This window comes from Thamnophis sirtalis, unplaced genomic scaffold, assembly GCF_051295495.1.
Source record: "Thamnophis sirtalis isolate CommonGarterSnake01/CBP01778 unplaced genomic scaffold, rThaSir2_p1.2 scaffold_8, whole genome shotgun sequence".
NCBI classification, from domain to species: Eukaryota; Metazoa; Chordata; class Lepidosauria; order Squamata; family Natricidae; genus Thamnophis; species Thamnophis sirtalis.
This window is the reverse complement of record NW_028261388.1, coordinates 71727651-71752265: the sequence shown is the minus strand read 5'-3', so window position 1 is coordinate 71752265 and position 24615 is coordinate 71727651. Positions and strand designations below refer to the sequence as shown.

At 39.4% G+C, this 24615-nt stretch overlaps 1 protein-coding gene across 2 annotated transcripts in view; it reads left to right on the top strand.

Moving 5' to 3' along the window:
* RALGAPA2 (Ral GTPase activating protein catalytic subunit alpha 2) overlaps nt 1-24615 on the top strand; it is a 192220-nt gene that overhangs the window by 153805 nt on the left and 13800 nt on the right. For both annotated transcript variants that reach the window (XM_087721899.1, XM_087721898.1), the window contains one exon: nt 16578-16699. In XM_087721899.1, the coding sequence (XP_087578025.1) occupies nt 16578-16699 (122 nt within the window). The remainder of the gene's footprint in view (nt 1-16577; nt 16700-24615) is intronic.

The following is a 24615-nucleotide window of genomic DNA, read 5'->3' as shown; positions in this document are numbered from 1 at the left end:
CACAGTTTTGTCAGAAGTCTCTCCATTCATGAATAGGTTGTCAAAAAAGATTAAAGTGTGTGTCATGTCTTATTTTTACAGACAAGTACCTTTGATGTGCTAATGTTCACTTTCACTCTTTTCATTGAGAACTGCCCATCCTGGTTTTGATCTGAAGATTGCCTCTCCATATAGAAATGTTGGTCTAATTTTAATAGTTCTTGCTTGAGCTTGGCAAAATATAAATGTGTGATCCTAGTTAATCTTTGAATATGTTAGCACTAAATAGTAGCCAGAACACAAAAGTACAAATCAAAGAACATCCTTGATAGGGGATGTTGTTGGAAGCAATGCTGCCTGAGCCTTGAAATGTCAAGAAAATTGAAAATGTTATAAGTTACAACACGTTTCTTTATATTGTCAATTTTGAATGATTATATTATATTAGAAAAAAAAAACACAACCTGTATAGCTTTTTAAAGCTCAGGTTGCTTATTTCCATATTAAGCTAATCAGAGTGTCAGAAAATAATGTGAAATTGTTTGAATTATTTTGAAAGGATGAGATGGATGATATACGCTAAGGAGGGGTGGTCGATGTTGAAGCCATGCGATTTACGTTCTGTCAGTTATAGAATGAAATGTGGAAGTGGAAGCCAGCTTTGTTCTTGGGGTTTCTATCTCTAATACTGAGCCAGTGGCTATCCAAGTCTCCCTTCAAATAAAATAAATAACCTGCCAGATGATATGTATTCAACAAGACCTGTTGCTTTCTCAATCTCACTTTAACCTATCCCTTTTTCTGACTCTCCTGTGTTACCTGGTGAACATGGAGGAATCTTTATCTCTCCCTCCCCTCATTTCATTCTTAACCGAAATGTTGTCCATCTGCTTTTCCTTGCTATCAAGCAAGTGCAACACAATGGTGATTGCTCTGATAGAGTGTAAACAGCTGACAGCTTCCCAAAGGAAAGTGGTGGATGGGAAGCCACCCATTCTATAACGAGGTGTTTCTCAAGCTGCTGTTTCTAAACATCAGATTTATATAGTTGGCAATTTAAATGCCAATCAGTCCAACTTTGAACTTCAGTAACGTAGTGTGTTTATTTATTATGCTTGTATCCAGCATCTTCTTGGGGAAACAAAAGCTCTCATTCATTTCCATCCTCACAACAGATCTCTGAAGTACACTGGCTTAATAGTAACAATTGTCCTAAAGTATTTGGCGAAAGATGGGTAGCATTCCTAAAGTTCATCCTGGACACTGATGCTTTTTTGTCAGCTCTCCTTCCACATGGCATTCTTATTGTTTTGGTTGTCTTCATCTCTTTCAGGGATTTATGTGTTTGTGTGTTCAAGGGGAGGGGGGAGAAGAAAGTGAGTCTTTGCAAGAGAGAATTGCTATATGCATGGCTTATCTTTTGCTTAATGGATATGGATAAAACATGGCTTTTACTTCCAACAATACAAGCATAAGTACTCTTACAGCAATTACAGTTTTATTTTTTTGCACAGTCGCACACAAACTATCATCCTTTCCTGCTATATAAAATAAGATCATGTTGACCAGGCTATAAATAATACAGCACATAGCCTCTTACCAATGTGCTTCATGCTAGGAAATTAATTCAGGAGAACCTTCTTAAGCCCAAAACAAAATTATTTTAGTACTATTTTCAGAAAGTTTTGATGTATGTCAAATATGAATCAAAGATATAGCAGCAATTCTCATTTAATTTGTAATGTTACAGGCAGCCAATTCATAGCAATCAAATGTATGTTTATTTTTAATAGTTTAATTTTCCCTTTTGCACGGAGACAGAGGGGAAAGTAACTTAGAAGGAAACCCCATGCCCATCATCAATCTATAAGGGCTCAATATTTCTGTTGGTGGATAAACTCTCTTTTCCCCCAGACATTTGGCTTTATTTCTATAAATAGAAATAAAGTTTCTATTTATAATTTTTATTGGGAATTTTAATATAAAGAAGTTACTTCCAACCTTCATTATAACAAGTAAAGGGCGAAGCTAGTAACTCTTCAGCCTATATAAGGTTATCAATATCTCTTCATCTCACATTCCCATCCCTTATCCATAAGCAAATCTATAAAAGATTAACTTTTCAAATCTGATTATAGTAAAGATTGGGTACATTGTGATAGTTATTTATACCTGTTAGCAATCATACTATCAAATGAGTAGCAATAGTTTAAAGTATTCAATAATGAATAAAAGTTAAACATTCTTGGAGAATTTATTGTTTTGTTTATGAGTATCAGATATAATTAAAATGCAGCCACAGCCTGTGCCACAGCCACAACCACAAAAAGCCATTAAATATGAGAGTATAGGTGTTCTCCTAGGCCTCACTGAATGTTACAGGGAAGTAAACATGCTACTTTTGCATTCTTATGAGCTATTTTATTTTCTATTGCAGAGTAGATGTGGGTTTCCCACTTTCAAATGAAAGATGCAACTATATGTGAAATATTTTTTCTCTTCTTCTTATATGTAATCGTCCATCTATTACCTGAGGACAGATGAAATTGCATCATATATTAAAGCTATGCCCTTAAGTAGTTCCTTGCCCATCTACGCCCTGGCAAAATCAAGGTGGTTTTGGGTGGGTGGGATGTCTGTATAACATCATGGGCATCTGCAGAGGAAACTGATAAAATGTAAATTACAGATTAGTTGAAAGTGTGACTTCAGCACTGATTCTTCAGCATCTCATAATCTATTGACTGTAAGGGTAGTATGGTATAGATCGAAGGTTAAGGGCTTAATCTGTGTCTGCTTTTTGTCAGTAAGATTACTAATCTCAGGTCACTATTTCTTCCTGTTGTGGCCTGGCAGGAGCCAGTGGAACTGGCAGCAGAGTCGGACATTGAGGAGGTTGGGGAGGAACATGGGCCAGTCCTGGAGGCTAGGGAAGGCTCAGATGAGGGGTCTGCATCAGAGGCAGAGATGGGGCCAAGGCTGTCTAGCAGTTCTCAGTTGCCTTTGGCGATAGACAGCAGTGAGGCAGAGGAACAGCTGGAGCCTGTTCCCAGTGTGCGCATGTGCAGAGCTGCCAGAAGAAAAGAACAGCTAAGAAATCAGGGTCAACTTGGGAGTAAAGCCACAGGTGGATGGTGAATGGCAACTCCCATAGGAAATAAAAGAGGAGAGAAAGGGGAGGTGGCTTTTGCAGGAAACAATTTGTTCGTTCGTTTCAGGAGTGTGAAGATCTGTCCATGAATCTCAGAGACTCTGTGCCAAGTCTTTCCTTGCATAGCACTGTGTTTGGAAAATATTTACATGGCAGCTTTCCAAGCTAGATAAAATTTGTGGTCATAAATTCGCCTTTGAAAGACTGTTTACCAGGCCTTTGCTGAATGTGAATAAGAGGAATTCCCTTAAAAGGGATTTTGTTGGGACCAAGAATCTGCTTCGTGCTTTTTGGGGAAGCCTAGGTCAAAACACTTCCTCTATTCTCTCCCAATCATGCCCTTAATCTAAATATCAGGGTACAGCCATTTGGTCATTAGAATGCAATTCGGTGGCCTGACATATATCTTATTTGAGAGAATTTTAGAATTATTTATTTTGGAACAAATGTGTAAGATGGGAATTGTGAGTACTTTTTCTTTGCCCTTATTAGTTATGTGCAAGGCTGAACAGTAAAATGATGTGACAAAAAAACACTCTTATAATATCACAAGGGACTCAATTTATTTTATTATTCTGATTTGGTTATTTTTAAAAACAACATTAAACTTGTGTTATGACAGAAAAAGTTGGTCTGTTGGGTGGCAGATTTCATACCAGTATCATTTCCTATGAACTCAAAGACAAATGGTGATGGAATCCACCTTAGTCAATTTTAGTCATTTTCAAAAGATTTTTTTTCCTGTTCCAGAACAACTTTTAGCTCCAGTAAAGTAAAAAAAAAACACCTCAAGCACTTCATATACCCATAGATCAAAGGTTTCCTTTAAGATAGCCATCATATAGTATGTCTTGGAACTGAACTTCAGAGTCTTGTTTTGCATTGAAATGTAAACAAAACAGATTTTTCTCACATGAGGGAATTTTAATTAATTTCAAAATCTTTGTTTAAATGTCTAAATTAGTTTCAAAGAGCTTTAGCATGTAAACTGTTTAGAAATAATTCAAGTCATTCCTTTGCTGTATATTGCAAAACATTACCCCCAAAACACTTAAAAAAACCTGAAAAGACTAGTTTTCTTATTTTAAATGGACTGAAGGGAACCACATCCATTGATTTGTAGACTTGTAGTTCCTAAGGTTTTTTCAATCTTAAACAGGCAGTACAAAAAACAAAGTCCAGAGTGATTAAAAAGTTAATCAACTTTTTGATTATCAAGGTTACCAAACCTTGTGTCCATGAAGGGTTAGGGTTGCATATATGGCTCAGAGCATAATTGAACCTGCAGCTATGGCTGATCACAAGCGACTATAAAAATGATGGTTTCTGTGGTCTGCTCATAAAAATCAACTGTCTGAAGTATATGTGGGCAATCTCCAGATCTCTCTTCCTCCAGAGAGAATTTCAGCAATGCGGATCTTACATCCAGTTGCCTTTTTCACTGAAATTCCTCTGCAATCTGCATGGAGCAGAGAAAATGTGGGCACTAGCTTGCCTTATCTCACTGGGAGTTCAATGGATCAGATTTTTTTTTCAGCCAAGGAATAAATATTGGCTACTGTGTAATATGTCTTCTATCTTCATGCAATTATAAAGTTATAATTACTTAGTTTGATTTGTCTGTAATTGCAGAATACAAGCAGCAGCTGCTGTAAATACATGGATTTATATTTAGTTTGCTTTTATTTTACATTATCTAGATGAAGTCAGTTAGAGCCTCTTGATTACAATGGAATCCTTTCAAGCCCTAGTTGGGAGTCAACATCTGCTTGGTAAAGCTTAGAGAGGTCCATGCTATTTTAGTAATTACCTATCTCTGATGTTACCATGAGAAGGACAGCAGTCTTAACCATTTATCAACAGTAGGCAATCTTAGGATCACAGGATCAACTTTGTTGGAACAGCCATGAATCCCGTGAAAGAGAGCCCTAGTGCAAAAGCTATACTGTTTTAACTGAATAATTGAATACAGGGGCACTTATAACCCCAGCCAGGCTGGGTTAGCTGCTGCCAGAGCCTCTAATAGATGACTCTGCTTAACTGTTTAAAAAAAGTAAATAAAGTGCCCTCTACAGGAGGAGGCGAGAGAACCACGTGCCTCATCTACATAAGGAATTTTTCGCCTTTTAACCCTTGCTTAACTCTGCTCAAGTGATCATAAAGACAGACTAAATGAGGCACATGGTTGTCTCGCCTCCTGTAGAGGGCACTTTTTTAGAGGCTTTTTTAAACAGTTAAGCACTAAGCAGAGTCATCCACTGTGACTCTGGCAGCAACTACCTCAGCCTCTTTCCTTTTAATTTTTTTTCTTTTCATGATGACAGTGGTGAGGCCCTGCCTCCCCTGACTGCACATCACTGAAGTGTTCCATAGAAGAACAAAAGCAAAACAAAATCTTGCATTTTTGTTACTTATCATCTGTGCTTTCATTATTTCAGCAATATATATAATATAATTGGTAGAGAGGGGAACTCACTATTCTACCACTAGTATTACTAACAAATTATAAAAAAAGAAATCCTTCTCTGTCTACAAGATTATCCACAGATCACCTGTAAACATTTGTTCATTCCTCCTATTTTTCCTCCTCTCAGGTATAAAAGTTGTCTTCTCTTAGTTCCATGACTTATCTTACCTATAATTAATAGTACCTTCTGTTGAAGGCTCTATTTACAGATAGGATATCAGTTAGATAATTGGGGTGTTAATCCTAATCACACTTTATACTGTCCCTTAATTATTGACTATATAAGTAAAATATGATTGCAGTTAGCTCATTGCCAATATTTGGGATAAAACTATGTGGCCTTTGACCTATGACTGTTTACTGAATGGCAGTTTAAATTAATCATGAAAAAAGTCACAACTTAAATAAAAATTACAACCATTACTCCATTCCTATGGTCACATAATTGCAATTCAGGTGCTTGGCAACTGACTGACATTTACATCCAATGCCCCATAGTCATACGATCACAATTTGCAATGTTTTTTGCCAGTTTCCAGAAAAGCACAGTCTTGATTAAGCTGGATTCACACTTAGGAATATACGACTCAATTTAGGATCACAGTGACTCAATTTATAACTGCCATAAAAATTGTTGTAAAATTGGATAAAGTCATGAGATGCAGTGGTGGGTTTCAGAAATTGTTCGAATATACTCTGTGGTTGTGGCCTCCTTTGTGGGAGTGGCTTGCCACCCATGTGACTGGATGGGAGTGGCTTGCCACCCATGTGACTGGATATGAAGATGCCGACGACACTTGTCAGAACCACCTTAAATTACCTCACACACAGCACTGGCATGCATAAGAATATGATGTAAGCTTGTTTTTTAAAAGGCATCATTGGTTTACATTAAAACAACTTCAACACACGCAATGTTCTGATTGCACCACAAATGCAGTAGTCATCCTTACCTTTCACAGAGGCACTGAGTTTTATAAATATGAGCATGATAGTGTAGAATAATCATATCCAAGGACCAGAGGTGGGTTTCCAAAATTTTTGGAACCTCTTCTGTAGGTGTGACCTGCTTTCCGGGTCCACTGGTGGAACATCTTCTAACCAGTTTGGTAGATTTGACAAACCGGTTCTACTGAATAGGTGCGAACTGGTAGGAACCCACCTCTGATGTGATGACTCAATTTCTGACCATAATGACTTATGACAGAAACTCCAATCCTTATTATAGTGTAAGTCAAGATTTACCTGTAAGAACAACTAACTAGTTCACAAGCATTAACAGTAAATTCATGCTTAGAGTACTTCAATACAGGTAGTCCTCTCTTACCAACCATTTGTTCAGTGACCATTTACAGTGACAGTACTGAAAAATAAAACATACAACCAGTCCTTGAAGTTGCAGCCATCACAACATCCCTGCAGTCACTTGATCATGATGTGAGTACTTAGTAACCAACTTACATTTATAATAGTTGTAGCATCCAGCATTCATGTAATCGCTATTTGCAACTTTCACAGCTGACTTCCACCATGCAAAGTCAATAGGGAAGCTAGTAGGAAGTCATAAGTTGTGGTCACATGACATTATCCTTAACAACCTGCAATGATTTGCTTGATGACAGCACCAGAATTGACAGAACTAACATAAGTCAATGTGGTCTTATGACATCACTCTTAACTATCATGCTGCTTAGCAATGGAGTTGCCACTCCCTGTTGGAATCAGTAAGTGGGGACATTATGAACCTTATAATCCTGTTCTTTTAACATATAACAGTATGGCAGAGTTGGAAGAGACCTGGGAGGTTGTCTAGTCCAACCTCTTGCTCAAGCAGGAAACTCTATACCATTCTGAACAAATAGCTGTCCAATATCTTCTTAAAAACCTCTAGAATAGGTCAACCCTTCTGTGCCAACCCCTGAAATATTGGAAGATTGCTATCAAATCACCCCTCATTTTCTGAAATCATTCATTATATGTTTTATCCTCCAATCCTCTAATCGATTTTGTTGCTCTTCTCTGTATTCTTTTAGAGTCGCAACATATTTTTGGGTATCATGGTGACCAAAACTGACTATTTCCAGGTTGATGTCAGGGTAGTTAAACTCTCCCATTACTATTGTAGTTTGCTTTCTGCACAACTTAGCTAACTCATTAGCAAAAAGTTCATCTATTTTTCATCTATTCTGTTTGGTTGGGTGACCTGCAGTATGTACCTAAGGTGATGTCATTCCTTTTTCCTTTTATGTTAAATGCACATAAGATTTTTGTGTACTTTTTTTTTGCATTTTTATACAGATGTATTATTTCTTGAAATGCAACTCTATCTCCTCTTTTACTGGGTCTGTTTCTTTTGAACAATTTAAACCCCTCCAGTGATTAAACCAGTGTTTCTCAACCTTGGCAACTTGAAGACGTCTGGACTTCAACTCCCAGAATTCCCCAGCCAGCATTCGCTGGCTGGGGAATTCTGGGAGTTGAAGTCCAGACGTCTTCAAGTTGCCAAGGTTGAGAAACACTGGATTAAACGTAGCTCAACATGTGAGACTTACTGCAGATGTGGTAGGAGAATTTTAGGAAAGTGCGTCTAAACCTAGTTGAGATTCAGAATTTGAATTGCTATCTTGTATTTGTATAAACATTACCAAATTTCAGTCACGCAAACACAGGATTTATACAAGCAGGATTATACCTTTCACTTTTCAATTATAAGTTACCAAAAGAAAAGTGCAGATGTTTTGGTACGCACCAAACAGAAAGAGAAAGTTTTCTATGCTTATGAGCCCAATAATAGAAGAAAGTCAAGTTCACCAAACCCATTAAGTGGAACTATACCAAATAAAAAAAAATAATGATTTATACAGGGAGTCCTGGACTCACCACCTCAATTGGTCCCCCAAATTTTCTTGTTGAGATATTTGTTAAGTGAATTTTGCTCCATTTTACGATCTTTCTCGCCACAGTTGTTAAGTGAGTCACTGTAGTTGTTAAGTTAGTAACAGTTAAGTGAATCTGGTTTTCTCATTGACTGCTTGTTAGAAGCTCACAAAAGGTGATCACATGATCCCTTGAACCATCATAAATATGAGTCAATTTCCAAGTGCCTGAATTTTGATCATGTGACTGTCAGTGTTCCAAGTATCATGTAGAATTAAATCAGAGTCCAAGGCAAAACGATCCTTAAAGTTCCAATTTAATAAAGCAGACATCTTAGCACATCTCTGTTAATCCCAAGTCTGGAAATAAGATCAGAATTCCACCCAGTTAAAAGTTCATGATCTTGTCCCCACACTCACAATCCATCACATGGTCCAATCTTCTTCTTCCACGCTAGCATCTACGGCCAACTACTTCCAGTCAGGTGTAAAAGTACGGAGAAAAAATATGACCTTGAGCTTCTAGAAAGGAATGAAAACAATACATTCCACAATCCTACTCCTGTCTAGTCCCCCCTCCCATCGACTATACTAATGAAACAGCATATTGAAATAAGAGAAAGTGTGGCAGGCCAAAATTCTAAAAGGAATATAATTGCAGGCCTGACAGTGACCATTGAGATGCTGCAATGATCGTGTGAAAAATGGTCATAAATCACTTTTTTCTGTGCCAACCAGTCACTAACTGAGCTGTTATCAGTCAAGGACTACCTGTATATCAAAGTCATTCACAGCTTCTAAAATCATGCACACTTTTCTTCACATGATTATTTCCTGCAGTAGTAGGCCTGCATCAGCAGATTTTAGGAGCATATACAGTAACAGCAGAAAAATCTAAGACCAGGTAATGGAAATGGATTATAAATTTCATGTATTAATCTTGTGCTATCAATTTACAGTAATTGGTTGAAAGCATTTTAAAGCATTACCTCAATGCCGGGTGCCATTGCAGTGATTAAGTCAGTTGAGATATAACTACAGATATCTGCAGCAAATTATAGTAAAATGCTGATATGTACAGTAACTTCATGATGTTAATTTTGCCTGTACATATTTAATGTTTTATGTAATTAGATAAGTTTAGATTTTTGATCAGTAGTTCCTTTGCAGACTCCTTTGGAAGTGCATTTCTTAAGTAACAATTGTTTTGCAGTGAAAATAATTCTGTTTACATCATTTTTTTAAATTATATAGCTATAGTTTTTGGTGGCTATAATAATATGTGGTATTTCACATCTCAACTGCCTAGGAGATGAAAATCTCTTGATTAGCTACAAAACAATATAGAAATAATGTCTACACTCTCTCTGACATTGTTCTTTAGAATAGAATAAGCTGGAAGGGATCTTGGAGGTCTTCTAGTCCAGCCTCCTGCTCAAGCAGGAGAACCTCTACCCTTTTAGATAAGTGTGTGTCTAAATTCTTCTTAAAAACATCTAGTGATGGAGAACCCACGATATCTGGAGGTAAGCTGTTCCACTGTGTTGTGACCTGTCAGCTGCCGGCCCCTCCAGCAGCCGAATCAGAAGAAGAGGAGGCATGGGAATCAGGGTCAGCATCAAGGCAGCTTGAGAGCTCCGAGGGGGAAGAGGGAATGGAGCTGGCAGAGAGAGACAGAGGCGGAGCCTGGGCCAGCCATCAGCCCTCAGATGGAGAGTCACCAGCCCCCAGGTCTGGAGGTTGTTGATCAGGGGCGGGTTTCAACCGGTTCGCAGCGGTCCCTGCGAACCGGTTGGTCGGCGAACCCGGAAGTAAGTAACTTCCGGGAATGGCGAAGGGCCCACCCGCCCGCCCACGGTCCTTACCCGGTTTTGATGAGTTCTGCGCTTCCACGTATGCGCAGGATGCATACACCGCCTGCGAGATCCTCCAGGAGCAGCTGGAGCATCACACAGACGCTAGTACGCATGCGTGCACTGTGCGCGTGCACGAGGACGCCGCCGGCCCCATTCCAACCAAACCGGTTGGAACAGGGCAAGAAACCCACCCCTGTTGTTGATGAAGAAGAGGAGGAACAGCTGGGTCTAGTGCCTGATGTGCGGCTGCACAGAAAGCCGAGGAGAGGAGAGCAGTGGAAAGTCCCGGACCGATCCTGGGGAAGGAAGAGCCACCGCTGCTAGTGAAGCCCCACGCTAGCTCTGGGGATAAAAGGCAGGGGACAGAGATGACCTGAATCTACGGGGCATTAGAGCCGAGGTGGCGCAGTGGTTAGGGTGCAGTACTGCAGGCCATTTCAGCTGACTGTTATCTGCAGTTCAGTGGTTCTAATCTCACCAGCTCAAGTTTGACTCAGCTTCCATCCTTCCGAGGTGGTGAAATGAGGACCCAGATTGTGGGGGCGATATGCTGACTCTGTAAACCGCTTAGAGAGGGCTGAAAGCCCTATGAAGCGGTATATAAGTCTAACTGCTATTGCTATTGTTATTGCCAAGAGAAAGATTAGAACAATGCAGAAGAGCTGAAGGCCGCTATTGAAGCATCCTGGTCTTCCATAACACCTCAGCAGTGCCACAGGCTGATAGCTTCCATGCCACACCACATTGAGGCAGTAATTGCTGCAAAAGGGGCCCAAACCAAGTACTGAGTACATATGCATGCTTATATACTTTTCAGAGGTCCAATATTGTTCTATGTACAATCCTTGTTTTATTGATTGCATGTAATATTCTAATTTTCTGAGATTGTTGATTTGGGGTTTTCATGAGCTGTAAGCCATAATCATGATAATTATGACAAATCACGGCTTGAACTATCTTGTTTTGCATGTAATGAGTCTATCTCATATATTAGTTTCACCTTTTAAGTTGCATTACTGAAATAAATGAACTTTTGCACGATATTCTAATTTTTCGAGTTTCACCTGTAAGTTGGATCTGTAAGGGGTAATATCCTGTCAGTGTTGGCATTACTTTCCACTTAGAGCAATACAGGTTCTAACCAGTCATTGTGGCAGTGTTTTCATTCCACAATATTTTTCCCCGTGCCTTCAACATTTTGATTTTTATAAAGATTTATTATTGTTTTTATAGGAAATTTTCTGTAGACATTGGCTATGTTTGCACAACATACTAACCAGATCAATTTAAACCTAGCAGCTAGATTTGTACATATTAGATTTTGATGGTATTAACCTTAGGGTTGTTGTTGTTGTTGCTGTTGTTTATAACACTTGGTTTTGCAAGCAAGTTCATCTGACTTGTTTATAATTCAGAGTATTGTACAAATACAGAAAATGGCTTAGCTAGGTTATCTGAACACAATCATTGAGAAACATTATGGAAGTTACTGAGTTTGCAGGTAATATATGCTTGCAAAATTTAAATTACCTGAAGTGATTTTTGAAAATCTACTTATGTTCATTGATAACAGTAAAGACGGTTTGCAACCACAGTGGTGTTAATCACTAACAATATTTCATTGCTCCCCAGAAAAAACCTTCAGAAAAAGCACTAGTTTCCTACAGCAAAATATCAATAATATTGCAATTACAAATGTATAACTTGTGCTCATATTTTGAATATTGCAGCTGTCATATAGTATTGTTTATCGTAAGCTTAGTAAGCAGTAGGGCTGTTTTGGAAAAAGACAACTGCCATGGTGCTTCATATGGAAGGGTGCCCAGGGCAGATGTTGCTTAAGATGGTAGAGACTATCGCAAAACAATGAAGCAAAAACTTTGCAGGTGTATGCTGTTTTGTTGTTATGCATGATGTGTATTATGTTAACTTTAATGATCCGTTCTATTTGTGTAAATCTTTTCAAAACATCAAAAGTAGTATTGCAATCCAACAATATAGGTGCCAGTAAAGAATAGATCATTCATTTTCTATTGCTATTGACAATAGGAAATGTTAAATAGGATGTTGCTTCCCCCTATTGTATCCTTATGCAAGAATGCTGATTCTGCTGCTACTGGTATTCAGTGTATTTTGAGCAAAACGAGGGGGGGAAAGTTCACCAGGTGCTGGTCGCTACCTATAAAGCCGTACATGGCATCAGACCTGGATACCTGAGAGACCGCCTCCTGCCGATTACCTCCCATAGACCGATCAGATCTCACAGGTTAGGTCTCCTCCGGATTCCATCCGCCAGCCAATGTCGGCTGGCGACCTCCCGGGGGAGAGCCTTCTCTGTTGCAGCTCCAGCCCTCTGGAATGATCTCCCTGTCAAGATCCGGACCCTTACGACCCTCCCGGCTTTCCGCAAAGCCACCAAGTCCTGGCTGCTCCAGCAGGCCGGGGGGCCTGTGAAACATCCAGCCCCGTGGAAATTGTGAATGTTGTGGTTTTGTTTTTAAAGTGTTGTCTTTGTCTAGTCTTCCCCCTTCCCTTGTCTATTGTGAGCCGCCCGGAGTCCTTCGGGAGTGGGCGGCATACAAGACAAATAAATACAATACAAATACAAATACCCTCTTTCCAGCTATCTGACTTATAATCACTGGTTTCCTACAACATGATGTCAGCTACCTGAAGGGAGAATTCTTCCTTATTCACCACTGAGAACCATTGGAGCACGGTGTAGTGATGAAGGTGTTGGCTGCCTTGACTTCCAAACAAAACATAGATTATACATCTAATAAATCAAAAATGCATAACTCTCCCCACTTCCTCCTAATGCCCCTTATCAAGATTATTGGAAAGAGAAGAGCAATGCAGTGGTGAATGAGTGAGAGAGAAAATGGATGCACATACATGTGTACTGTCATCAATCTGTCAACTGATTCAGCTGCAGTAACTAAAAAAGGTTGCCCGTTTTTGTTTTAGAATGCTCCTATGATCAAGCCCCTCTGCTTCTTTTCCTGGCAGGCAGCAAATAATTCCAGGGAAATTGTGAATGACTAATGCTGACAGAGAAAGAAAGAGCCACTCAGAACGTTGCTTAGATACTAATCATTCCTAGCACGCAGCTCCTAGGATGTTATACACATGTGAATGCAAATAAAAAAATATGGCCGAAAAAAGTTATCCGTCCCTGACGAAGGTAATTCTTTTAACAGTTTTTAATAATCAGAAAGGAAGTGAGTCCAAAAGACAGGTAGTGATTTCCAAGCACAGTTCTCAGATGCTAAAAGATATGCCTGGTCAGGCAGCATCCACACTGCAGTCAGTTCTAAATCACTAGCATTGATTTGCACTCAAAAAATAACTTTAGCCAAATTGGGCATAATTTTATGAGGAGCCTTGAAATCTTGGCCCAAATCATCCAGTTGTCTTTGTAAAGAACTAGAAGTCCCAGTCTCCTGGTTTCTAGATTGGTACCTTAACTACTACACCAAATACACTGAAATCTTACTTTCCCTAAAAATTTAACATTAAATTGACTTAATTAAAATGAAAGCAAACTAAACTTTATTATCCTATGTCTTACTTAATTACTTCATCTAGAACAGTGTTTCTCAACCTTGGCGACTTTAAGTCCTGTGGACTTCAACTCTCAGAATTCCCCAGCCAGCTGTGCTGGCTGGGGGATTCTGGGAGTTGAAGTCCACAGGACTTAAAGTCGCCAAGGTTGAGAAACACTGATCTAGAATAACCTAAGAATACTATAAATTATCTAAAATTAGGATAAAAAATGAACAGGGATTTTAAATTTTGTTGGCTTCACTGCTAGTAAATGTAGCTATATTTTTTACATTCTTACCTTTTCAATATGCAGGGAATACTGATTTAAACCTATTCTCTAATTACCGTCTAATTAGAAAATTCCCCTATATTACACTTAAGGAAACTTTTAAAATATATTATGTTTATTATTATTCAGATAATTTACCACTGGAAATACTTAGCTGATCTTAGTAGATTTTGAAACTGCCTAAGCAGAGCAGAATTTAGTTTGATGAAAGTTAACTAGGAAATACAATCGTTGTATGCTAGACTGAGAAATTTAAATGTAAATCAGTGGGCAGGAGCAATAACACTTCCACATAGTTACCAAGAAAACTACTTGGAATAGAGTTTGGCGGTTTATGACATTAACTCCACTGAAGGGCATCTTTGCCTATCCCGGTGTATGTCCAGGGCAGGGGAGGGGATATTATTTTGAAAATCTATTAATAATTTCCAGATGTTGTCGCTAATCATTGGCAGTTATTATTGGGTGAATATTTATCCTCCTCTGATTCCTTCCTCTCCTAGGAAGCTTGGCATCGAGTCCTCTATTATTGATTTCATTGTTTAAAATAATTGGCTAATCAGACTTTCTGATATGCAAGCATCCCTGCCTTCCTTCCAAATTGTTATGTCTTCTCTTCCATTTATTATATTTATAGACATAGCATGGAAGCAAATGTTCATTTTAACTGCTTCCACAAAAGTGAGGCCGCATAGAGACCATGGACCTAGAGGGTGAAGGGGAAAGGAATTGAGAAGAGATGGCAAGCCCACAGAGGTCCACAGGCTCAGGTGGTTTTCAACCATAAGTTTAGCTTAGCTCTTTCAGCAATTTGTCACGCCTTGGCTTTCCCCTGCTGCGCCAGCACGTGCCAGCTTAGTGTCAGAAAGTCTGTGCACCAGACGGCCACTCAGGCCTAACATCCTGCTGTTCAGGACCAGCACTTGCTGTGTCAGGGTGGAATTGAGATCCCTAGCAACAGCCAAGCACCAGGCAGAATAAGCATGTTCATAATGAGAAGTGAATGGCATCCGTCAGTCCCTTTAGAATAGGTTCTAGGCGTATGGCGCTCTCTCCTAGGAAGCTTGGCATCGAGTCATCAGCAATTCAGCGTATAACAGAAATGCGTATCTAACTATACCTAGGAATGGCATATAAATAAACCAGAGGAATGGGATAAAAACAAACAGGTATGCAGTGTGAAGTTAGTTTCTATCACTGCACAATAATGACACAGATGAAAAAAACCTTTAAAAACCATGTTGACCTTGTTTTGTTTTATGTGATAATCAGTTGATTTCAACAATGATGACCAATAAAGGAGTTATTCCCTCCTTTTAGAAAGGGCTTACAAGTTGCTTCTGTTGTATTTTTAAAGTGAAATGTGCTATGTAAGTAACACATTTGTAAAATATTAAGGAGTAACAAATATACAGATAAGAGTGTAGTAAAAGGTTTATTATTTGTTCCAACCCCTGAAGGAGTCTTACAAAAGTAAGCAATTTTCTCATTTAAAAAAAAAATGGGTACAACTGAAGACATATTTTCAATCTGAATAGCAATATATATATGATTATCAATTGACCACATAATGACTGACCACTGAAGTCATAAAGTCCAATATAAGATAAATTTGTCTGCACCAGATATGTACAAAATACTATACTCATCATCAAAGAAATTAGAAACTGCACACAAAGAGAGAGATTTGCTGTCTTCCCTATGAAAAGATATCACAAGCAGGGGTCCTGTTAAGACAGCTGGAAAGTTGCTTCTGCTTGTTATGCTTGCAAGCTTTATTGGTGACTGGCTTTTGATTATGCATTTATATGGGGTGTGTTCCAGGTTGCTGATTTTTAATTAAAGGCAACATCTTTAATTTTGATGCTTAAGACTAAAGTGTACACATGTTCTATTTTAAAATTTTGACTAACTATTTTAAAGATTGACTAGCCAATTTTCTGGAAAATCTCAGGTATGAAACATTAGCATGTTTTAAGAATATAATTGATAGCTATATATATTCTTAATTTAAATAATTAACATTTCTAATTCTTTTCGTGTCGTATCCCAAATGTATGTTCATGTCTATATTCATATTAAGGTAGAGTATGTCTACATGTATGTATCTACTATAACACTTTTCCTCATTATTATATAATTTTAATTTATCAATTTATCACTGATAAAGACCCATTATATTTAATTTGAAAACCAGTGTTTGTAATACTATAATTTGCTTAATACTGAAACTATTACATTTATGTGAAAAAAATCTAAATGTTAATTACTGCAACACTTAGAATTCTGTGGCTTTGGAAATATACCATAGCATCTGTGGTACACTTTTCTTTCTGTATGTTATTTATTAAATACAAAGTTGAATAGCTAAGGCTTGGTAACAGAATGTATTTCCTTAGCCTATTTCCAACAGTTATGAGGAAAGAGCAATATATCTTGATGAAATAATCCGGAATCATAAAGAATTACTGTCATTTGAAGATTTTGCTGCTCAAGTTTTCTCCCCTTCTCCCAGTTACTCCCATAGTGGATGCGGTAAGTCTCTATATTGTATTTATTAGTACTGCAGTTACTATTATTATTACTATTATCATTATCATTGCTAAGAACAACTTAAACAGCAGGTGTACACCTGTTTTTCACTGATAAATAGCTGCATTTTTTTTAAAAAAAAAACCCCACTTTCCCTGTGAATTAGCTAATGAATATCAAAAGGAATGATGACATTCGTTTTAATTTGTTTTGCAACAGAGCTTTTCACTCAATTCCTTTTTTCAGTACCATGTTAACCCTCTGAATCTAGCAAGGTTAATGAACTTTCTCTCACTAATGTGTTCTGGTTCATTCAAGAGTGTAGACTTCTTGCTGAGCTGAGAATACGTTGTGCAAAAGCTATTTGAGAATCAGTGCATTCTTATAAAAAAAAGCACTCCTTCACAGTAGGAGCCATTGCTAGTAATGTTAAATGGAGATTAGGCTAGGAGAGTGCAAGATAAATACAATGTTTTGTCAGGCAATATCAGTGCTTAGATGTTTGATTTATTGCAACCCTGTTTTTATTATGAGATAAATTTATTTAATTATTGTGTAGTGTTTAAAACATAATTGTTTTATTTTGAATTTATGATTTGCTGCTGTTTTGCAAAGAATAGCAAACCAACCAGGTGCCGTTCTAGAAGAACATTCCTTTATTCCGTATAGCCAATGTCCATCTTCTGACACTGACATTTCCTAATTATATTGCAATGCTGTGTTGCATTGTTAAGTCAATGGATTATCCCTAGCACCAGTGAATGCCTGGATGCATCTGTTTTCTTTCTTATTCTAACTGATCAGCTATTTTTTATATATGAACTAAATACAACAGAGATTAAAGGTATTGAAATGAATCACTTTACAAATAAAACCAGACATGCATCACGGTTTAACATGACTAGCCGTACTTCCCGAGCTTTGTTAAGAGATATGGGATAGATGCACATACTGTATTGGTCGCCAATGGCAGCAGGCAGAAGGCTTTGGAGATAAGCAAGCTGGCAGAAGTATAGAGGAACTAGTGCTATTTACATAATCGCACCTCTGTTTCCTGGAGAGGCGTCAAGAGACGGGAATGGCCTCTATTGATCTTTGTTGAACTGGAATACTAAACAACACTAGGCAAGCTTATAAATAAAGCTTTGATTAATCTTTTCTCTATTAAAATGTGCAGCTGTGAATTGATTTGTATATATTTATATATTCTATCAAGCAAAGATTATTTGTCATTGTTTTATGAAAGAGTTTCCTAATTTTATAGAACAATTTATGGTTTGAGTATTGTGAACAACTGAACTGTTTATGTAACAATAGTAGTAGAATGATTACAAAGAATACATTTAAAAATCCATTCATGAAAGTTAAATTTTATGAAACAGTGTACCTAGATTATGGAGAACTGAGATTCAGCCTGCATCTAGCTGAAATGTATATACATACATGTGATTTATACATAATTCTAGTTGGACATTCTGGAATTCATGCATGTAATGAACGGGGAGAAAACATTCCCAGCAATTTAGATATGAAAGTTAATCAGTCAGTTTAAATGGAGGGCAGTAAATCTCATAGAATTCAATTTAATGAGCCAATCAAATCTCTCCCTTTCAACCAGCATTGTTAAATACAGTGAGAGAATATCCACCATGCTTAATGGTAAGACTGCAGGTACAGGTGATGTAATTGGGAAAAAGTTAAAATATGGATGTGATTTATTTATGGCATGTCATTGGTCCTCAGCCTTTTGGCTAAGATCAAGTGTACTTATGGTGTGTCCATGCTGTATTCCCTTGTACTAGAAAAAATGCAAAAACTACAGAGAAATCTATTAAGTGTAGCTGGGAAAGTGTCTGATAGAATTTTGGTTGAAAGAATACAAGCACTAGAATGGACAAAATTTGGAAAGGTGAGTGCAGTTTTATGCTGGGCAGAGGATTTCAGACTAGGTTTTTGCTCTTCAACAGGTTACTGAAATTGCATGAACGCGAGAATGAAATTATTTTACAATTGTTGAGTTAAAAAAAGATATAATAAACTTGGATTGAATTGAATAATGGAATGCCTTGATTAATATGGAGTTGAAGATTGGCTGACAAAAGTAATGAAGAATAAATGGATGTACATGATTCAAATTAAATGAAATATGTTGTTTCAACAGTGATATTTATATGATACTTAGATTCTTAATGTTCAATTATATGTCTTAAAATAATGTATACAGATAAGAGAAAGTAGATTTTCTACCAATATTATAGTTGTGAATATTAATATTACACATATTATGATTATTTGACTTTTTCAAAATTAAGTAGAACATTTGAAATGAAATTTAAAAATTAAGGAAAAAACATATCGAGATATTTATTTTCCAATAATGATGTATGTCCTAGTCTAAAAAACTTTATATTAATCTACATTGTGTTATTACTGGGGGGGGGGTATGTGTATGAATGAATATGGATATATGTGTTTTATACATGTTGATAAGGAAAGAAAAAGGGACTAAAACAAAATTCTTTCGTTTCGTTTCGTTTATTGGTTTTGTATGCTGCCCACTCCCGAAGGACTCCGGGCGGCTCACAATAAAACAGGGGAGGTGATAAATAAGACAATACGAACAATATTAAAATACACAACAATCACAATTGAAGCGGGGCTGGATACTTCAACAGCCCCCAGCCTGCCGGAACAGCCAGGACTTAATAGCTTTACGGAAGGCCGGGAGGGTAGTAAAGGTCCGAATCTCCATGGGGAGCTCATTCCAGAGGGCCGGAGCAGCAACAGAGAAGGCTCTCCCCTGGGGGGGTCGCCAGCAGACATTGGCTGGCAGATGGAACCCGGAAAAGGCCGAGCCTGTGTGATCGAATCGGTCTTTGGGAGGTAATTGGCAGGAGGCGGTCTCTCAGGTACCCAGGTCTGATGCCATGCAGGGCTTTATAAGTAATAACTAGCACCTTGAAGCGAGTCCGGAGACCAATAGGCAGCCAGTGCAGCTCGCGGAGGATAGGTGTAACGTGGGTGTACCTAGGTGCACCCACAATCGCTCGTGCGGCTGCATTCTGGACTAGCTGAAGTCTTCGAACACTTTTCAAGGGCAGCCCCATGTAGAGCGCATTACAGTAATCAAATAAGTTTAGCAAATTTGAAATACTAAAAAATTACATTTAAAAAATGCAATAGAGAGAATTTAAAAAAGAGAAAAGTGGGAGGAATAAGTTGCAAGTTTAGAGTGGTCCCAAACGAAAAACTTGTACATGCAGGAAGAGTGCAACCTCATCAAATCAGGGGTTATCTCAGTGTTTGAGTCCTGTCTCCTTACCAACAGCATCTCTAGCCATATATTACTAAAAACTTCATGTCTGTAATCTTTAATAGGGTGAAATGGTGCATTATAATGTGAAACCTTTTTTAACCAAGATACCTCAAATAGGCTAATTTGCAGTATGCAACCAAAATCTCGGATCCATTAGTCCCATGAAAAAAATGAAATTTGACAAATTTTATAAAACATATTATGACATACAAATGTCATAACATATTTCCTAGGGGAAAATCCTGATTTTTCAGTGGCCTATACAGTTCAGTATGGGCTAATTTCAAGAGGTCTGTGACAACTTGGCCCTGGCACCTCTCCCAGCCAACTTGCCACTAGGAGAACTCATTACAAGTCTGAGCCTTCTGCCTGGTTTTCAAAGCTGACCCAGCTTGAGAGGCAAACTTTCCCTCGCCTCGCTTTCCAGAGTCCCCCTGCAAAGGCAGGCTAAGGAAGAGTCATGAGTGCGTGTGTGCAACCACACGCACTCATGACTCTTGCACACACGCACCATTCTCAGGTGGGGACTTTTATCTGCATCCAAGCTGGCAAGCTGGCACTCTTGCCCAGACTAGGGGAGAAGGACTCTCCTTTGGTGTGCTGCCCCGACAGCTCCCAGGCAGGAAGAGAACGAAGCAGGGATGGTGACAGGGCAACTCCCTCCAAACAGCAAAAGGCAAATATGTGGGACTCATTGTCCCCCACATACACATAGACACTCACCATTCCAAGTTTGGGGACTTTTATCAGCATCTAAGCTGCCAAGCTGCCAATTGTGCCCAGGCTTGGGAAAAAGAAACTCTTCTTCAGCATGCTGAGCTGGACCTTGATGGCTCCCAGGCAAGGAGAGGGGCAAGCAGAGATGGTAATAGGGTTACTGACTCCCGACAGCCATCGCTGCAAAGACTGAACAATAACTTTCCCGTGGCCCACCTGCACTCTTCCAAAGGCTTCCTCACCTCACTTACCAGTGCACGGACTCACGCACACACCGGGAAAGGTGGACTAAGTGGGAGTCATTGTTCCAGGTATAGTGGTCCTGTCACTGTCCTTGCTTGCCCTTTTCCCTACCTGGGAGCCGTCAGAATCCAGTTCGGGTGCGGATAAAAGGCCCCAGTGGTGTGTATATGTGTGCATGGGACAATAACTCCCACTTAGCCTGCTATTTGCTGATGGCTGCTGGAAAGTGAGCCTTTAGAGGATAGCTGGAACTTTTGCTTCCCTTAAACCAGGCCGGCTTTGGAAACCAGAGTGGAAGGGCCAGGATTGCAGCAAGTTGTTCCTCACAGTGTATTGGCCTGGCTGAGGTCCCGTGGCGAGATGGCCATGGCTAGATGATGGAGGTGAGGTGGTGGCAAGGTGGCATCAGCAAATTATACCATTCCGACTTTCAAGGCAGATACATCTCTGAATATGTCCTTGAATTTTTAAGGCCTGTTTTTTTTTTTTTTTAAAGTGGATTAGAAGCAATGCCATTATTGAAGGCATTGAGGAATCTGGAAAGGAAATATCTCTGACTGAACAGGTCATGAGTTGTCTAATCTTACTTGAATTTATTTTCAGCTTGTTCTCCCTTACCCAGACCATTATTAAATCTAAGCAACATTCAAGGATAGTGATTGTTTTCTCAGAATTAGATTTAAGAAACAATAGAGCTGCATTAGTATATTGATGGCATTCTGTATCAAAGCCCTAAATGACCTGCGTTATTGGATTCATGTAGATGTTAAAAAGCAAAGAAGACAAGACAGAAACCTGAGATGTCAGAGACATCCTCCACCACCCTCTCCTGAAAGGATGCCCTTCCCCAAAGCCCTGTGCCCACAAGACAAGCCAGGATGCTATGGTTAATAGTGTTGAAAGCTATCAAGAGATTCATGAGATATAGCAAAATATCACCCATCTAATTTTCATTATACATCTCCCACAAAGGGATTAGAACAGTCGGTATCATATTTAGACAAAATTCGGCCTCACCCTGATCCTAGTCCTTATTAACATTTATTACAATATAGTTCCACGCCATGTTGGGACAAAAAGGGTAATTAAATATCAGCTTTATTGTGTTGCCTCCTAACATTTTATCTAGTCCTACATCTGTAGCATACTGTTTTCTGTGATACTAAAGTCTGTATACTAAATGTAATTTCTTGTTGCCACTTTGATAGAGATGTTGGAAACTATATCATTTCAGTCCTCTAATTGGGCTTAATCATAATCACGATCTAGTTTCTAGTTTGACAAATTTGCGTCGTCACGTTGTCATCACGTGACGTATCATGACTTTTTTCCCCCTTCGCTAAACCGGGGGTGGGCAAGACTGGCATGTGACGCATTCTGCCCCGGGGGCTGCGAATTTGACACCCCTGTTCTAGATATTCACAGATGTTTTTTTATTACCTTTTCCAGTATCTTCCCAAGTATTGATATTAGGTTCATTGGTAATTTCCTGGGACTGTTCCCACCCCCCCACCCCCACACACAAATTTTTTGAAGATGGGAGCCACATCAACTCTTTTCCAATCCTGTTAGTTATCTAGTGCGCCAAAATTTTTGAAAGATGTGGTACAATGGTTCTGAAATAATATCTGCCAGCTCCTTCAGAACTCTGGCATGTAATCCATCAAGTCCTGGTGATTTATATTAATCAAGATCAGACAGGTGTTTTCTTTCCATTTTCTTGCTTATTTTAATTTTTATTTCTAGTCCATCTTTTACGTAATTGTTTTTGGTAGGCTGGGCCAACAGTCACCAACCGGTGGTCCATGGACCATTGGTGATCCACGATAAAATTTTGGTGGTCCACAGAAAAATTGTTTGCCTTTTCTATATTGCACTAAATCAGGGGTCCTCAAACTATGCCCCTGAGCCAGATATGTGCAATGAATCTTCGTGTTGCTGCAAAGAGTCTTCCCCTTCTGGGTCTTTTTGTGCTGGTCAGAGGGGAGCAGAAATTCTGACTTGGAGTCTGCTTCAGCCTCCTGCTGTGGGGTTTTGGCCGAAGGCTGGAGGGAAGTGCCGCTGGTGGCGAAGAGGGCCTTGTTCCAGTGGGAACAGCATCATGGCCTGGAACTGGCTGACCATCTCAACCCACTGAGCCTCCAGGTGCCGGTACCTGGCCTTGCACTCCAGCAGGTCTTCCCTCTGCTTGGAAAGCCTATGCTCGTAGTCCTCAGTGAGGTGCTTCTGCTGAGCCTCCTTCTCAGTCAGATCCAATTTGAATTGAGCCAGCTGTTTTTCCAACTGCTTATCACGGTGGCTGCTTAGCTCCAGCAACTGCTTCCTGTTGGGGCCCTAAGGAGCCCGGGTGGGCAGGTGAGGAGTGGTGAGTAGAGGCTGGCAAGGTGCCCCCTCAACATGAGTGCATCGAGTTGGCCACGCCCACCCAGCCAGTCATTAGGCAAATCATATTAGTGGTCTGCGGGATTTAAAATTATGAATTTGGTGGTCTCCGAAAAGTTGGTGACCCCTAGGCTGGGCTATTGTTTCTTTTTGTGTGAAGTCTGATGCAAGGAATGAGTTAAGCAGCTCTTAAGGAACTTACAGCTTGTGCCCAAAGTTATGACTGTTCCAGCACCCCCAATATATGATCGAACTTCAGATACGGGGCAGTCCAAACACACTTAAAACCACAAAGGCACTTCAGCTCCCCCCCAGTTACCTAGCTTCCTCCCCATCTATGCCCTTTTGACCCCCTGTTGCCCTGTGCTTCACCAAAAACTGACCTTTGGTGTCTTTATCCAATTGCTGACAAGGCATGCCCGGATTGGCTGCGGGGACTGTTCAAAAACAAAAAATGCAAAGGCAAAGGGCATGCTTGTAGCTCAGGGGCTGCTTTTGGCTCTCTTATTTTCCCCCACAGCTGATTTCCCCCCCACCACCACAATCAACCAGATGTTTACAATAGGGTCTCACCAAACAGGCTGCTTGGTAGTACAAGATAACTGACTAATGTAACTTTTGTAAAGGAATTATATGTAACTCATAAAATATCTGTGCAGAACATATTAGCTGAGGACCAGGCCTGTTAGTTGCAACTGATTAGTGTCCAGGTTTACAACATACAGTGTATATATTTACTTATAAAGCCCTACATAGCATCGGACCTGGGTACCTGAGAGACCGCCTCCTGCCAATTACCTGATTAGATCGCACAGACTAGGCCTCCTCCGGATTCCATCTGCCAGCCAATGCCAGCTGGCGACTCCCCAGGGGAGAGCCTTCTCTGTTGCAGCTCCAGCCCTCTGGAACGAGCTCCCCGTGGAGATCCGGACCCTTACTACTCTCCCGGCCTTCCGCAAAGCCACTAAGATCTGGCTGCTCCGGCAGGCTGGGGGGGCTGTTGAAATAGCCAGCCCCACTGTAACTATGAATGTTGTGTATTTTAAACTGTTGTTTGTCTGTCTGTCTATTTATCCCCTTCCTCTGTTTATTGTAAGCCGCCCGGAGTCCTTCGGGAGTGGGCGGCATACAAGACCAATAAATAAATAAATAAATAAATAAATAAATAAATAAATAAATAAATAAATAAATATTCTGTGTGTACACACTCACAAACACGCACCTTGAAAAATCTTAAATGTAAAATTTGAATCAGCTTTCA